This window comes from Rhododendron vialii, chromosome 6a (genome assembly GCF_030253575.1).
Source record: "Rhododendron vialii isolate Sample 1 chromosome 6a, ASM3025357v1".
NCBI lineage: Eukaryota > Viridiplantae > Streptophyta > Magnoliopsida > Ericales > Ericaceae > Rhododendron > Rhododendron vialii.
In genome coordinates this window covers 7,631,666-7,649,185 of record NC_080562.1, presented here as the reverse complement: position 1 = coordinate 7,649,185, position 17,520 = coordinate 7,631,666, and the positions used below count along the sequence as shown (strand labels likewise).

The window sequence follows — 17,520 nt, the reverse complement described above, 5'->3', positions numbered from 1 at the left end:
AATATTTCCGGATTCATCTAACTTGTTACGAAAAACCCATTTAGTACCTATAATAGAGTGATCAAGAGGCTTAGGTACTAATGCCCAAACTTTATTCCTTTCAAATTGATTTAACTCATCTTGCATGGCCAAAATCCAATTTTCATCATCTTGAGCTTCCGGAAAGTTTTTAGGCTCAATTTGAGAAACAAAAGCTTGATTTCCACAAAAATTTCTATGAGACGAGCGAGTGGTTACCCCTTTCGAAACTTCTCCAAGAATCAAGTCCTTTGGATGGTTTTGCACGAATCTCCAATCCTTGGAAAGATCTTGGTTGTCTCCCATGGCATCTTGAGGTTGATTAATAACTTCATCTTCTTTGATTTGAGAGCTTTCTACTTGAGTATCACCATCAACTTTTTCTTGAATTGTCAAGTCATGAATCTTATGTGTAATCTCTAAGTCATCATTATCAACAACATCCTTAGTAGCACAAGGATTAGATTCATCAAAGGAAACGTGAATAGATTCTTCAACAAGATTAGTGCGCTTATTATAAATTCTATATGCTTTGCTAGTAAGAGAGTAACCAATAAAGATGCCTTCATCCGATTTTGAATCAAATTTACCCAAGTTATCTTTTCCATTGTTTAATACATAACATTTACAACCGAAGGCATGAAAGTAATTAATGTTGGGTATTCTACCATTCCAAAGCTCATAAGGAGTTTTCTTGAGGATAGGCCTAATTAAAACTCGATTCAAAATATAGCATGAGGTATTAACGGCTTCCGCCCAAAAATATTTTGGCAAAGAATTTTCACAAAGCATAGTGCGGGCCATTTCTTCCAGAGTACGATTTTTTCTCTCTACTACTCCATTTTGTTGAGGAGTACGAGGTACGGAAAAGTTATGACCAATACCATGTTCATCACAAAACTTTTCATATAAAGAATTGTCAAGTTCTTTTCCATGATCCGTACGAATGTTAGAAATAACAAAGCCTTTTTCATTTTGAACTCTTCTACAAAGTTTAGTGAAATTAGGATAAGCCTCATTCTTATGAGCTAGGAACATCACCCATGTATATCTAGAGAAATCATCAACAACAACAAGACAATAATAGTTTCCACAAAGACTTGGAGAGCGAGTTGGTCCAAACAAATCCATATGAAGTAATTGCAAAGGTCTAGTAGTTGAAACAACATTTTTGGACTTAAAAGAAACCTTGGTTTGTTTTCCTTGTTGGCAAGGACCACAAAGTCTATCTTTTTCAAATTTGATTTTAGGAAGACCTTTTACCAAATTTTTTCTAGAGAGTTTTGAAATAGCATCCATACTTGCATGTCCTAGGCGCCTATGCCAAAGCCAACTATTTTCACTCAAAGCGGAAAAACATTTTATATCACAATTACTTAAATCATTGAGATTAAAAACATATACATTTTCAAATCTTTGTCCAACGAAGAGTGTCTTGTTGCTTTTGTCATTTTCAATGATACATTTGGATTTTTCAAAGATAACACGATTTCCTCTATCACATAATTGACTTATGCTAAGAAGATTGTGTTTTAAACCATTAACAAGTAAAACATCTTCAATAATAGGAGAATTACCTATATTGCCGATTCCTATGATTTTACCTTTGTTGTTGTCTCCAAATGTGACATGTCCACCATCTTTAGACGAAAGAGAATTGAAAGCCCTCTTGTCACCGGTCATGTGTCTTGAACATCCACTATCAAGGTACCAACTTCCTTCCTTGAGAGAACTTTTGAAGCATACCTACAATAGCACATCAATTCTTGACTTTTGGTACCCAAATCATCTTGGGTCCTTGAAGGTTAGCATTGATACGGTTCTTAGGAACCCAAACCTTTTTTGCATTAGAAGATGAGTATCCTTTCATAGGACATGTAGGAGAAATATGACCAATTTTACCACAATAATGACATGTCAATTTAGAATGGCTAGAAGGAGGAACATCTTTTCCAAAAAGATTTTTGTGTTGAGTGGGATTATAACCAATTCCGGCCTTGTGAAAAGAAACCATTTGTTTTCCAAGAAGAATGTCTAAACTTTCTTTTCCATTAGTGAGTTTTGAAAGAGAATTAGTTAAATCATCAATTTGTTTTTCTAAAGATTCGTTTTTGGAAGTATCCTTCAAATACTCTTTTTCTTTTTCCAAAGAGGTTCTTAAACTTTCATTTTCTTCCTCCAAAATATCTTTCTCTTCAATTAAATCATCTATTTCTAGTGAAAGATCTTTAGCAACCTTTTTAAGAAATTTGTTTTTAGAAACAACCTTTTCAAATTCTACTTTCAACTCTTTATAGGCAATAAATAATTCATCAAAGGAATAGGATGAGTCGAGATCTACCTCGTTTTCTTCGATGGCCATGAAACACAAGTTAGCGACCTCTTGTTGCTCATCGTCCTCATCGGAGCTACTATCGTCACTATTGTCCCATGCGGCCATCATAGCTCTCTTTTTGTCCTTCTTTGAATATTTTTTTGCATATGGACATTCACTTTTGATGTGGCCGGGCTTCTTGCACTCGTAGCAAATGATTGGATCCTTTTTACTACTTTCTTCTTTGCCTCCATCTTTTCTTGAAAATCCTCTGCCTTTGTGAGATGCTCTATTTTTGAGGAGTTTCTTGAACGTTTTTGTGATGAGCGCCATTTCATCATCCTCACTTTCGTTGCTTGAATCCTCCTTGCTTTTTGATTTGCTTGTTGTACTTTTGAAGGCAAGATCCTTAACTTTCTTCTCTTTTTCACCCTTGAGGTTGTGATGCATTTCCTCCGTCATGAGAGATCCCATGAGCTTGTCCATCGTGTATGTTGAGAAATCTTTGGATTGTAGGATGATGGAGGTGGTAGTGTCCCAATTGGTTGGCATGGAACGGAGCACCTTCCTTGTCATTTCGGATTGACTGTAAATCTTTCCAAGAGCTTTTAAACCGTTAGTAATACTAGCAAATCTAGCAAACATTTGAGATATAGATTCATCCGGTTTCATTTTGAAGAGCTCATAGCTATGCACAATAATATCAATTTTGGACTCCTTAACTTGACTATCTCCTTCATGTGACATTTCTAACTTATCCCATATTTCTTTAGCCGATTCACATGCGGAAACACAATCATATTCATTGGGAGTAATAGCACAAAAAAGAAGATTCATAGCTCTATAGTTCTTTTCTATTGAAGTCTTTTCCGAATGACTCCACTCATTATCTGATTTAGGCATAGTCTCTTCCCCAACTTTCTTAGTAGGAATAATGGGACCATTTTTGATAATTTTCCATAGATCATAATCCGTGGATTGAATAAAGATCATCATTCTATTTTTCCAATGAGAGTAATTTTCTCCGGTGAACAAGGGAGGTCTATTGGACGATTGACCTTCGATACAAGAAACATTACTAGTGGTTGCCATGGATCTTAACTCTTAGATGGTTAAATCTACAAACAAGAGCCGAGGCTCTGATACCAATTGTTACCCAAATTATGCAACCTAGAGGGGGGGTGAATAGGATTGCTAGTAATAATTACCAATAAAAGTTTATCTCTAACAATATATGCAAACAATAAGTATGCAATCAAAATAGAGAGATAGAGAGATAGAACCCGTTTATAGTGGTTCGGTCCGGATTTGTCCACGGTCCGGCCCTACTCCACTTCTCCTCAAGCAATTACTTGAAGGTTAGACTAATCTTTAAAAGATTACAACTTGTAAGTCTTGCGGGTGCTTACAAGAACCGAATGCCTCTAGCTTTCCCGAGGAGCTAGCACAACCGCAAGAATTTTCTCCGAAAACTTCTCAAAAACAATAACACCCAAATTCCAACCCGAATTTGGTCTTCTAAGCTTTCAAGTGTTTGACTCAAACACTCACTTAGGAAATACAAGTATGTGAAGAAGGTATGAAAATTATCGCTCACGACTTGTACAAATTTTCTCTCGAGAATAATATGAAAGTGGAAGAACAATGAGAATTTTTGGCTTTGATCTTTTGAGAATTTGCTCTTGCAATAATATGGAATGTTGTAGCTTGTGTATGTATTCATTAATGAGTTCTTGATGCCTTATATAGCCATCCATATGCTTCCTAGCCGTTGGAAACTAGCCGTTGGAAACTAGCCGTTTGAAACTAGCCGTTGGAAACTAGCCGTTTGATAGAGTGGTCATCCGGGTGGTCGTCCGGTTGTCACAGCTTTCTGTTCAGACAGCCAGCTTGTCAGCCGGTTCGTCAACCTGTGGCTCACAATTTCATCTAAATAAACCGTTAAAGCATGTATTGAGCTCAATAAAGTCTTTGTAAATATAAATCATGAATCCAAGAGACTTTATGCTATATTTCAAGGTCACGAAAATATTTAATTCGGGAATCGACTTTTCGATAATTTTGTATTTGCCGAATAAAAATATCATTGAATTAATCATCAAAATAATTAATAGAGATGCATATAAATTTTCACAAATTATAATGCATACATTTTTCAACACAACTAATAGGCAACAGGTAGCCAAGCAATTGATCAGGGAGTGATGAGTAGGTTGAACATGAATTCCAATACGATAGTAGTTATAGGTGGCCGCCCACCAATTTGTTAGCTCCACAGGGCCAAGTTAACAGAGTCCAAAAAAATCCATCACTTTCTTTCTGCTGTTTTCCAGCTTTTAATTATATTGTACAGTATAATTGAAGTTAATAGAATAATCACAGCATTAGATTTTTGAAACTTGATTAGTACCGAACTCAAGGCTCATGCGTTGGATTCACTAAGAGTACTTACTATACTCATAAGTGGGTATGAGAAAGCTAATGAGTACTTGTCCTCCATGAGATTACATGTTCGAATTCCTCGCTGGCCAAACATTCCAAATTTTGGGGCCACCGGAGGATTTTGCCGGCCGTTAACTTTAGTGCCCCAGAGTTAGTCGAGGTGCGTGCAAACTAGCCCGGATATCCGGTTATGAAAAAAAATAAGGACTACTATATTTATTCTATTTTATGAAAAACCCCAACAGGGTATAGTGTTGCTTACCCTAATTGCCCTCTCTGTGACTTATTATAGGAACGAGAGGAGTGAAATCTGGGTTTTGTTTTTTCTCTCTCCTTAGCTCTTTCTCACCTTAACTCTCTCTCAGGACTAATCCAAACTCTCACTTTGATTCTCACCCCAAGCACATGATGGTGATTCAAACCAGCACAAGTAAAGAACATCTATCAGAAAAAATCAAATCAATCGCACGTCAATAGATACATCAACAAACCGTGTCAATTTGTTTTACAATGTAGACGGCAAATATAGTTTCAAATTTTAAGTGATTGGTTTTTCTAAATAAAACACTAATTTTTCTTATTCTATTGATGTCTAATCAAGTTTTTTTTTTTTTGATCTGTTTTATTAGGAGTTAAAAGGTTCAAATCAATCACTCTCTTTTCCTCAGCATTCCAGCTTGAACTGATGTTAATTGAAGTGAACTGATAAGGAGATTTCATAACCCTATGGAGGTACAGTCCAATGGTTGGCATCAATAGCTCCCTCTCAAGATCTCATTTTCGAAACCTCTCCATTTTCCAACAACTCTTTTAGGATCAATCCCGAATTTATATAAGCTCGCTACCGCTAGATTTTTTTCATTATTTTTTGTTATATACCAGTCCTAAATCTTCTATTTTTTTCAAGAAAGGAGACCCAAAAAAGTATTTCAAAACTAAATTCAATGAGCCGAAGTGAAATAATATAAAGAATGAGGTGTAATTAAGGAAAAAAAACTCCACACTTTAACCCTAAAACAACTTAATCTAAAAAATTAAAATTTGTCCTTTTTCGTACTCCTTGTACAAATGATAAATATCATTTACTATAGTTTTTGTTATGTTATTTTAATTTTTTTTTAAGAGTCGATGACTATTAATATTGTAATGCATCTTTTTATTTTTTTAGTATACATTTTGCTACTATTAGGGTAAAATCTTGGTTCCATCCCTGATTGAGACTCCTGCAAGTGAACTGTAGAATTGCACCTCAGGATTAGTCAGATGCGCGTAAGTTGGTCCAGACGGTGTCAAAAAGAAAAAGTCACATCTAGCATTGGCATACCTCCATATAGTCTATGGATCAAGATTGATTTCGTATGGGACACCTCTACCTCCTCCACAATTCAAGTGCTGCCAATTATACTTTTCTGTTGCAACCAAAACAATTTCTTAGCCACGATAATAATAGGTAAAACTAAAAACACAACTGGCAAATATTGTCTAGCTATGATAATCAAAACGAATCAATGTCCCAGCTCTTCTTTCATGTCGGAATGCTGAAAACAAAAGATAGTTATTTTTGCACGTTTCTGTCTTTGTTTTTGTCTAATCTTTCATGTGAGACTTTATGACGAATGAAATGACAATATTATAAATTTACGCGTATAATACGGGAAAAAATAGTGCGAATATAAAAAAAGGGTGAAATAACAATTACCACAAACTCAACAGATTGACTTGGTGGTCAAAAACTTGGTAGCTTAGGGGTTTGTCTTAAGTGCCATGTTAAAACCTCATAGGCGCTATCAACTCTTGGGAATAATCTCAGGCTTTAAATGGGCCTCCCGCTAGTTTGGGATTAATTGCCCAGGGATTTGTCGAAGTGCGTTTAACTTGGTCTGGACAACCTGAGATATCAGAGAAACAATATAATTAACATAAAATTCTATTCCTTTAGCAAATTCATAGAGAATAATTCACCAATGTAAAATTAACATTTTTTAAATTAAAAACTTCTTGATTGCATAACTCCAAATTCATACTAGCTTGAATTTGACAAATTTTTTTTTTTGAAAATTCAAAACAATGGTGCCAACAATAGATGCGCATCTGTATACATAGAACACTGTTAAACAAATCAAACTGGTCGAGCCCGACTCATGTTCAGCTCGTTTATAGCTCGTCCTTGATCAGTTGCTCTAATAAAAAAAAAGTCAAACTCGAACATATGATTGTGCTTTACTAAGTATCTAAATCAACCAAGACTAACCTATTCCTCGGCTCGATAAGTTCATACTGTTTTGAAAAATCAAGTTATTCGAGCTCGAATCATGTTTGGCTCATTCAAGATCAGCTCTACTAGTAAACAAAACTATGTTCGTACACAATTTCTAAACGCATTAAGTTCTCAAATCAAACGTGAATAATTCACCGTTCAGCTCATTTATCAGTCCTATGTCCTATGTATGCGTACCGACGAAAGTGGCTCAACATGGGCTGCTTTGAATTTGGTGTGATAAATCGTCTCCTGTTCCTGAGTCATATCAAAGTTGGTTTAAAAGATTAATCATTCATGCACAAGTTTCTTTATAGAAATTATTAAGTATGCACATTATAAAGTATGCACAGAAAAGCTGATGCAAAGTATGCCTGAGAGTAAAGATTGTATTATGAAAGAAGAAAATAGCTCCATGTGTGGGTACCAGCAGTTATTATTGGAGGGGCCAATCCAGCTAATTGCCACAAGGAAAGATGATAAAGTAGGAGAACATAAACAAATCAATAGCCATTATAATCTAGTACTATTACGGTTAGGAAAACTCCATGTATGTACACAGATTTATATACACAGATATGAGTCTGGTATCGTCTGATGCACACGGGTCTCATATAATGATGAGAAGCCTATGTCCAATGGACCGTTACGGTTAGATTTACCTGATATGTACACATAAATCTGCGTACATAACATTGCTCTTACAATAATCATTCATTTCTAATGAAAACTCTCTTTCTTAATGAAAACTTAATGACCTGTCTTTAGGTGATTAGCTGATTCACAAACCGAATTACAATAATTGTTTCTCGAGTCTGGACCATATAGTTTGGGGCACTGAGTGGTCCAAGAACTTTCAAGAAAGGGGCCACAACCCAAATCCTTTTCGGCTTTGTATTAACTTTGATCATTACTTATTTATTTGTTAGTTTATTCGTATGAACAAACTTTTATGGTTATGGGTGCTCAATTGATCATCCCACTATCCCCTAGTGGAGTATTACATTATTATACAATTGGTGGGTGGGTGGACAAAAGGAAATTATTAGTGCACAATGGTCACTTCTTAGATAAGAAATCTAGTCACTAGATCAACGGTTGTCGGCATTTTTTTAACTCTAAACTTTCTTAGATCTTGCCACAATCAATTTCGAAAAAATATATCTTCTTAGATAGCTTGATATACATTATTAGACCCATTTTTTAACGGCTTAAGTTTTTGAAACTACTAATAACCTAACACGGCATTAGAGCTCTGGTTGAAAGAGGTCTTGAGTTCAAGTCTCATTGTTTGCATTTGTTCCCTGTTTGCATTCTTCTTCTCTCATCCGTATTCTATTTTGCACTATCGATGAAATTTTTCATCTCTACGTGCAAGACTGGGTTGCACGTGGGGATAATGAATAGCTTGATATACATCGTTGGGCCCATTTTCTAACTTAGCTTTTGAGACTATCGGTAACTTAACGTAACTCTTTCAATTTTGGAATTGAGATTAAAAGGCTTGTAAGTATTGGTTAGAGCATCCAAAGCCTTTACCATATTCCCCACCCATTCAAAATTTGAATAAAATCACCTAAATTAATCTCGAATCCTGTACTCAAACCCATAGTAAAGATGAGCCTTTGCTCATATCCATTCACAAATCAAGGTTAGACCTTTTCATCACTGAAACTCTATCCAACCCAAACATGAAACGTTTCATCTTCTAACAAACTCCACTGGAAGGACTCGTATCAAATGAAGCTTCATAATCCCACAACTGGCAAGTTTTGGTTCATCGTTTATCATATATCTAATCTATCCACTAATTAGTGGGTTAGGGATGAATCCACTCCTAAGTTGTGTGGCCATTTCTAATGACACATACGAATGTAGTTTTATTACTTAGAAAAGTACCCATGACGATAAACGACACTTTGGGGCAGCTGGTCTGCAGCGTGTTTTAAAAACCTGGGTCACTAGGGTTCAAATGTTGCGGGAAGCATGTTCAGTTTTTTATTTACCCAAAAAAAAGAAAAGAAAAAAAGTACACATGAAATCATGAGTTTGTGCACTCACACCTACCCAACTCTTTCAAAAGATGTTTCTTAATATTGAAAAGTGAAACTTGAAAATAGCATGATTTTCCTGGCTTCTTGTAGCGAATGATACTATTGTAACCTTCATTTCACCCAATAATTCAAGAGAAGGGCAAGTTTGATAATTTAACACAATTTAAAGGGAAAATAATAACATGGTAATATGGGAAAACAATCGTGCATCCAAACGACAGCTATCATTACCTATTTGATTCCTAGTATTTCATGATGAGGCATGCAAGGTATGCATATATTTCTAGATTGGACTCCATTCCAATGCACATCCAAAACTCGACAAAACAGTATAAGATGCCTCCAAAAACATAGAGAAACTGTTGTTTTCGTATTAATATAACTGGGTTGATCTTGTTCGTAAAAAAAACATAGAGAAACAGTGAGTAAAAAAATTTGTTTTGCTTCTCTAGTACGATATTAGTCGAATTGGGATTCTTGCTTCAAGTAATCACATCAAAATGCATGGATATGTAGAGATTAAATAAGATGTCTTCATTGGATTCCAAATGAATGACAAAGTTCAATGACAAAATGCATGGTAGAAAAGATTCTCTCCCTGTCTACTTAATTTGACTGGAATCAACAAGTGGAACCACTTATCTAGTTCATTATTGTTTGATATTTCAGTGGGTCCGAACCCTTTATTATTGGGACTTTTTAAAAGCTTAGTGTCGTCCACTGTATACCCCATTAAGTACTTGAAATCTGGACTGTGATACGAAAAACGATTTACTACCTAAGATCCAAGAGTATCTCTCTCTCTCTCTCTCTCTCTCTGATAAAGGTCCTATGTGAAACTTAAAAGAGGTTTTCCTAAATATACCCTCAAAACAAAAACATTCCAAGAGAAAACAGAGCCAGCCCAATTTTTCAGTGTTTTTGGCCTCAGGGCTTTAGAGGCATTCTAAACATGAAACCTTTTTCGAGGTTCGGGCCACTGTTACTACAGACACTTCTTCTGATTGCAATCACCTACCGTTCATTCGCAGTTGCAGAAAAGAAGACTTACATCGTTCACATGGACAAATCCACCATGCCAACGAGTTTCACCGATCACTTCGAATGGTACGACTCAGCTTTAAAAACTGTTTCAGATTCCGGCAACATGCTTTATGCCTATACCGATGTAATCCATGGCTTCTCCGCGAGGCTCACAGCTGATGAAGCCAAGTTGCTCGAATCCCATCTTGGGGTTCTTTCACTCCTAGAAGAAGTGAAATACGAGCTTCACACTACCCGAACGCCACAGTTCCTTGGACTCGACACAAGCCAATCACTCTTCCCAGATTCTACCACGGCTAGTGATGTTGTTGTCGGGATTTTAGACACGGGTGTTTGGCCCGAGTCTAAAAGCTTCGATGACACGGGGCTTGGGCCGGTGCCTGATAGCTGGAAAGGCGAGTGCGAAGCTGGTAATAACTTCGACACGTCGCACTGTAACAGGAAACTAATCGGGGCAAGGTTCTTTTCCAAAGGGTATGAAGGAGCTTTTGGGCCGATTGTTGCGAAAACCGAATCCAAATCACCAAGGGATGACGATGGGCATGGTACGCACACGTCAACTACGGCAGCGGGGTCTGCTGTAGCAGAAGCTAGCCTATTTGGCTACGCTGCGGGTACAGCGAGAGGGATGGCTAGGCATGCCCGTGTAGCCACGTATAAAATATGCTGGCAAGGCGGTTGTTTCAGCTCCGACATAGTGGCCGCGATGGACGCGGCTGTTAAAGACGGCGTAAATGTACTGTCTATGTCCATTGGTGGCTCGATTACCGATTACGATAGAGACAGCGTCGCCATCGGAGCATTCGGGGCGATGACGAAAGGAATCTTAGTTTCATGCTCGGCCGGAAATGGAGGGCCGGGTCCCATGACTCTGTCCAACGTTGCGCCGTGGATAACCACCGTGGGTGCTGGAACACTCGACCGCGAATTCCCGGCTTATGCTATGCTTGGCAGTGGGAAAAATTTCTCTGGCGTTTCACTTTACAGTGGAAAGCCATTGTCTGATTCTTCCTTGGTGCCACTTGTGTATGCTGCTAATGTGAGCAACTCCTCTTATGGAAACCTATGCATGACTGGCAGTTTGATTCCTGCAAAAGTTTCTGGGAAAATTGTGGTCTGTGATAGAGGATTGAATTCTAGGGTGCAAAAAGGAGTGGTGGTAAAAGATGCCGGTGGCATAGGGATGATCTTAACAAATACTGATTCCTATGGAGAAGAACTGGTGGCCGACACACATCTCATACCCACAGTAGCTGTAGGTCAATTGACGGGTGATGCGATAAAGAAATACATACTTTCAGATACTAAACCAACAGCCACAATCACGTTTGCAGGCACCCAGTTGGGTGTCCAACCATCACCAGTCGTGGCAGCTTTCAGTTCTCGAGGTCCGAACCCAATAACGCCAGACATACTCAAACCGGATTTAATAGCCCCCGGTGTTAATATCCTAGCAGGTTGGACTGGTGCAGCTGGACCTACGGGGTTGCAGGAAGACACTCGGCGGGTGAGCTTCAACATCGTTTCCGGCACGTCGATGTCGTGCCCCCACGTGAGTGGCCTCGCGGCGCTAGTCAAGGGAGTCCACCAAGATTGGAGCCCGGCCGCTGTAAAGTCTGCACTGATGACCACAACCTACACCACCTACAAAGACGGCGAAACAATAAAAGATATCGCAACTGGACGACCATCAACGCCGTTTGATTACGGTGCTGGGCACGTGAATCCGGTAGCGGCCCTTGACCCGGGCCTTGTATATGATGCCGGAGTTGATGATTACCTAGGTTTCCTGTGTGCCTTAAACTACACTTCGGCCAGAATTAAGACCATCTCACAGCAAGATTATACATGCGAATCAGGGAAGAAATACAGCTTGGGAGATTTTAATTACCCGTCTTTTGTTGTTCCTCTACAGACAGCCTCAGGCCAAGGCGGTGGTAGCAGTGCAGCAACCGTGGTGAAGTACACGAGAACATTGACTAATGTTGGCACTCCGGCAACATACAAGGCTTCCGTGTCTTCTAAGACAAGGGCAGTGAAGATAACGGTAGAGCCGGAATCACTAACTTTTAGCAAAACTAATGAGAAGAAGACTTTTACAGTTACATTCAGTGCAAGCTCAATGCCATCAGGCACAAATGAATTTGCTCGTATGGAATGGTCAGATGGAAAGCACACAGTTGGAAGTCCAATAGCTATCAGCTGGACATGATCATAGTAACACCCAAGTGATGAGGCTGTAAATCATTGGAGGTGAAGTTCCTCAAGTTGAAAAGGCTAAAGAGTTCCTCTGTTCAAGAAGAACCAGTTTATGTATGACTATTGTGTTTCTTGTTTTAACATTCTTATGAGGGTTTTACCAAATGTCCATGCAGATATGACTTAATGTTGCAGTAAGAAAAAGGATGCAGGGGAGGGGTCAAAATAATTCTGTAAAAGATGTATATGTGATTGGAATGTGGTATAGATAATAAAATATCCATATCCTTTTCCTAGTTCTAATGCTATGTTCTGTTTCTTTATCATTAGTGAAGTTAAAATTTCCATATCCTTTTCCTTTTCCTTTTCCTAGTTCTAATGCTATGTTCTGTTTCTAAGAAACAAAGTTTACATGGAGGACTATTGGCCAAACTTAATATGTATTCTAACGCAAATACTTGTTTCACACCCTTCCAAAAAATTCCTATACAGACAAGGTATTAACTATGTGGTTTGTTACAAACTCTCAAGTTCTAGAGAAACTAGCTTACAGTAAAAGGTGTTACTGGAAAATGTCGATGAGTAAATGCTGCCATGTTTGAACAATGAAGCAAGATGTCAATGGAACTCTCACATATCTTGATGATACACCCCTTAACAAATCAAACCAATGACAACCAGGGTTATCACAATGACAGTCATTACACTGTATGGCATAAAAAAAATGCTCAAACTACTGCCATTATTTTTTAGTAAATGAAAGATTTTTTTAGCAGAATCCAAACTAGAAACTGTTTACAGACGTAAACAGGAAGCTATTTATCCACCAAGTAGTTGGGGATAAGATAGCTCAGGTCTGTTGAGTTAAGTGGTTGAAGGAGATGCTACTCTTCAGCAAGAAGCCCAAACAAAGGCCATGTACGCGGCATATGCCAGGGTTTGCATCAACACTACTGTAACACCCTTAGTTCATTACTAATCCAGGCCCACAAAACCGAACACATAATGCATAACCTCTAACAAATTGACACTATTGTTGGAGTTTGTTCCACATTGGTTAATTATCTTCTCCAAAACTAGTATATGAGCCTAGGTGGCCTCTCTACTCATTGTCAATTGGTTTTGACTCTTTTGAGTTGGATGCTTTAACATGGTATCAAAGCTAGGTTTTCGGAGGCTTTTGGACAAGACCATATGTCGTTGATGGTTGGTTCCCTCTTTGTTGGCCGTTAATAGTTGATTGGTGTCGTATGTGTTGAATCGTTTGTTTACCTCACCAAATGCGAGTTAGGGGTCGCACGTGCGGGGAAGTGTTGGAGCTTGTCCCATATTGGTTAAATATAAACCCCATATCTAGTATATGAATCTAGGCGGCCTCTCCACTCATTACCGATTGGTCTTGAGTTGGATGCTTTAACATGATATCAGAGTTAGGGTTTCAGAGAATTTGTTCCCCTTATTTGTGCCATAGGTGCACCGTTGATTGTTGTGATCCACGTGTTATGGATCCTTTGTTTACCTCTCTTTACATGTGAGTCGGGGGTCGCACGTGCGGGGAGTTTTGGAGTTTGTCCCACATTGATTAATGATCTTCTCCAAAACTAGTATATGAACCTAGGTGGCCTCTCCACTCATTGCCAATTGGTTTCGAGTTGGATGCTTTAACAACTACCAAGCAAGATTCATGAAACTGATCCCAAATTAATCTTGACAAAGGTATTGTCAACAACACTGATATTGAGCTATTAAATTTCTTGCTAAATATCCAAGACAACAACAATATCAGTCCGCCTTGGTTCGGTACTATGTTATTACTACGCTCATTCCTTTCCTCCAAAATCCCCTCTTCCACCAACCACTTTAAATACCCCATTTCCAACCCTTCCTAACCTCCGTCTTATTTCTCCAAAAAAACTATCTTTCTTTTTGTGTGTGTGTGTGTGTGCGCGTGTTAAGGAAGAAAGAAACAGAAAGCCGATGAGGACAAGCTGTAATGCCTGCAGAGTCCTCCAGAAAGGATGCAGTGACGAATGCAGTCTCAGACCCTGCCTTCACTGGATCAAATCCTCCGATTCTCAATCTAATGCCACCATCTTCCTTGCCAAATTCTACGGCCGCGCCAGCCTCCACAACCTCATCAATGCCGGCCCCCACCACCTCCGCCCTGGTACGTATGTATATGTCCATTTATTAAGTTCAAATCATCTATATCGAAAATGCTATACTCTGTTTCTTTACAATTTCAGTCACAGAATCACAAAAAAGATTTAAGGGTTGTTTGCTCTTGATAATTTACAACTCTGCCATTAATTTAGCTTTTACTCACATTTGTGCTTACATTCGGATTTGTCCATTGGAGTACTTCATACCAATTGCCCTTACCCAATTTTTTACTCGAATTAGAGTGAAAAAATGAGTAAAAGCTTCATTTGATATGAAACAATCCAATGGAAAAGCTCAAATCTAAGCATAACACTAGTGTAAGTAGTTCATTAATGGTGTATTTGTATATTTGTGAAGAAGGAAATGACCTTGTAAAATTTAGTAAAATATTGAGTCTTTCTTGAAATGGAGTAAAAGTTTGAGTAGAACACAATTTGATATAGAAGTGGTTTTATGAGGCATATGCTAGGGTTTGCATCAACTAACTACTGTAATACCCTTAGTTCCTCACTAATCAGGGCTTAGAAAAGTAAGAAAACCCAACACATAATGCATAACCTCCAACAACTTTGAAATTAGTAAGCAGGATTCATGAAACTGATCCAAAATAATCTTGACAAAGGTATTGTCAACAACACTGATATTGAGCTATGAAAAATTCCAGCTTTAATATCCATGAAAGCAACAGTATCAGTCGGTTCCGTATGGTCATGCTCAAAATCCTATTCACTAAGGGCATCTCCAGCCCTTCCCCAACCAAATTTTCACTCACCTTGAGTATAAGTACGAGTGAAATCTTCATTCGACATATGAAACAATTCAATGCCCAAACTCAAATCTAGCATGACTTGCGTAAATAGCACAGGCGTAGTTGTAAATATGTGAAAGGGGAAACGACCTTATAAAATTTGAGTAAAATTTTGAGTCTTTCTCGGTTGGAGTAAAATTTTGAGCAAAAACTGTAGAGTTTAAATTGAGGACTGAAGTAGGTTTTAGGAGGTTTATTAAGGGCTGGAGAAACTCTTATTTATGCTACAGAATCGCCATCAAATTACACAGCCTCTGGAATTCGAATCGGAAGTAAAGATCGGTGAAATGCATCTAACAATGGCGACGCTATCAAATTCGAAGTACAAGAGAGCGAAGGTAGATAGTGCAATAAGGACGATGGGAAAATAACAAACCGTCTGACCTCGACGGCGTCGACGCTTCTCGCCGCCTCGTAGAGTTGCTCTGCGGTAGCCGGTCGTTGGGACCTGGTTACCAAAATGCTAAACCAACTGCTAGTAGCAAGTTAAGCTTAAAAAATCGGGCGATATGCAACTGTATTTTGTAATCATACTGAGTACACTCCCACCGCTATCCATTTACCGCTCCTCCAACGTTCTTAATCAGGAATCACTGTAAGCCATTCAGCGTTGGGGGGTACCGTGTGGTGCCTTCTTGACGCATCCGAACCGTCCGTTGTATTTTTGGACGGCTTAAATTTAAAGAGAGAAAAAAAAAAGTGTGTTAAGATGAGAGGAGAGAGATGGTTTCTGTTGCACAAAATGTTTCAATTGGGAATCTAGAAATTCTATTACATTTAGATATGAATAGAATTACAACATAATGAAATTACAAAGACTGAAATGCAAACCGAAATATAGAATGGATTCGTGAACCGAAATCCGTATTTCACACGGTGTCCTTAAAACAGATTCACCGCCTACCGGAAGGTGTTGAGGTTACTCGGCGTCTGTCTCCCAGGATTGATCTGGCTCGGACCACGAACGTCGAAATACCACCGAAGAACGTCTTGGCGAACTAACTCAGTATCTGTCTCTCTCTCACACTATATCAGAATGCTAGTGAACTATTGCGTGAATTGGTGCAGAATTGTGTAAAGAGCTGGTCCTTTTATAGGCAACAAAAGACCCTCGTGATGATGCATCCACTTGATTACGGAATTGAACGGCAGCAATGAAGAAGGGAAAAACTCCCACAATGAATAGGCGAGTAACCCCCATATTGAAGAGGGGAAAAACTCCCATCATGAATATGGGAAAGTTATTGGCTTGGGCATGCCAAATAACCGCCCAGACCATTCACATTTCCAACAGTTTCAATTCGAATCGTCCAAAATTGTATCGGACGGTTCGAATGTACCGAACGGTACCACGTGGAAGATACCCATCCGGCACTGAAAAATTTCTCTACTATAAGAGTTTTTAAAATCCGAATTGATTGCCGCAAGCTTACATGGCGTAGGTTGTCCAAGGGCGGAGCCAAGGATTATTGAGATGTGGGGCGGGGTCTGTACCTAACTATCCTTTTCCTATGTGCTAATAACAAAACTCAACTTTTACAGTATTTATTAACAGAAAAGCTACAGGTACAACATTTGCTGCACAGCAGCCATGCACAGATCCGTTTTGCGCTCGTTTCGGGTCCCGTAAAGATGATCGGAGCCGCTCATTTTGTTCCAAATGCGTCATTTATGGTCCCTGTAAAAAATCACCTCAATCCGATATCGGGAAGGGTGCTTACAAATCATCCAACTTTGCTTCAAAATTTAGCCGCGGGACCCGAAACGAGCGCAAAACGGATCTGTGCATGGCTGCTGTGCAGCAAATGCTGTACCTGCAGCAGAGTTCATTTATTAACAATAGAAAATAAGGTGATCAGATGTGCGGAAGGGTATCTTTTGTGTTTTCCGGCGGTTTTTCCATCCTTTTCCCCAGTCCGGTCTTGTACCATTTGGGTTTCCCCCGGATTCGGTATGGTCGAGGTGGTGGGCGAATAACTTCTTGTTTGCTTCTGGTTTTGTTGATGAGTTTCGGAGTTCAGAAGTGGTATCCAATGCTCGTCGTGGTTGCGCTGGGTCGTCATCTTGACGGCATCTATCCCGCGCGCCAGAGTCCGATGTTCAGTGGGACTTGCACAGGAGTGGCGTCCATTGCTCGTGTTAGTGGATTGTCCGTTAGCGCCTTTGCTCGCCGGCGGTTTCGTTCCCACTGACAAGAGCATGCTGGCGATTGGCTTATGGG

General features: G+C 39.0%; 2 protein-coding genes across 3 annotated transcripts; one reads left to right on the top strand and one right to left on the bottom strand.

The window, feature by feature from the left end:
• Nucleotides 1-5,212: 5,212 nt before the first annotated feature.
• On the bottom strand, nt 5,213-15,876 carry LOC131331315 (uncharacterized). Of its 2 annotated transcripts, XR_009201348.1 has the most exons (6): nt 15,684-15,874; nt 14,357-14,492; nt 12,880-12,981; nt 7,230-7,289; nt 6,474-6,663; nt 5,213-6,183 (listed from the first exon to the last, which is right to left on the bottom strand). XR_009201348.1 is itself a non-coding variant. In XM_058365201.1 (5 exons), the coding sequence occupies exons 2-5, from the start codon at nt 14,513-14,515 to the stop codon at nt 6,604-6,606; spliced, it is 381 nt and encodes a 126-aa protein (XP_058221184.1). In that variant the 5' UTR covers nt 14,516-14,533; nt 15,684-15,876; the 3' UTR covers nt 6,245-6,603. The 2 variants fall into 2 exon arrangements, 1 of the variants encoding a protein (XP_058221184.1); XM_058365201.1 differs by lacking the exon at nt 5,213-6,183 and having other exon boundaries at nt 6,245-6,663; nt 14,357-14,533; nt 15,684-15,876.
• LOC131331314 (subtilisin-like protease SBT1.7) lies at nt 9,817-12,631 on the top strand. The gene has a single exon (XM_058365200.1). The coding sequence runs from the start codon at nt 10,038-10,040 to the stop codon at nt 12,339-12,341; it is 2,304 nt and encodes a 767-aa protein (XP_058221183.1). The 5' UTR covers nt 9,817-10,037; the 3' UTR covers nt 12,342-12,631.
• Nucleotides 15,877-17,520: the final 1,644 nt, after the last annotated feature.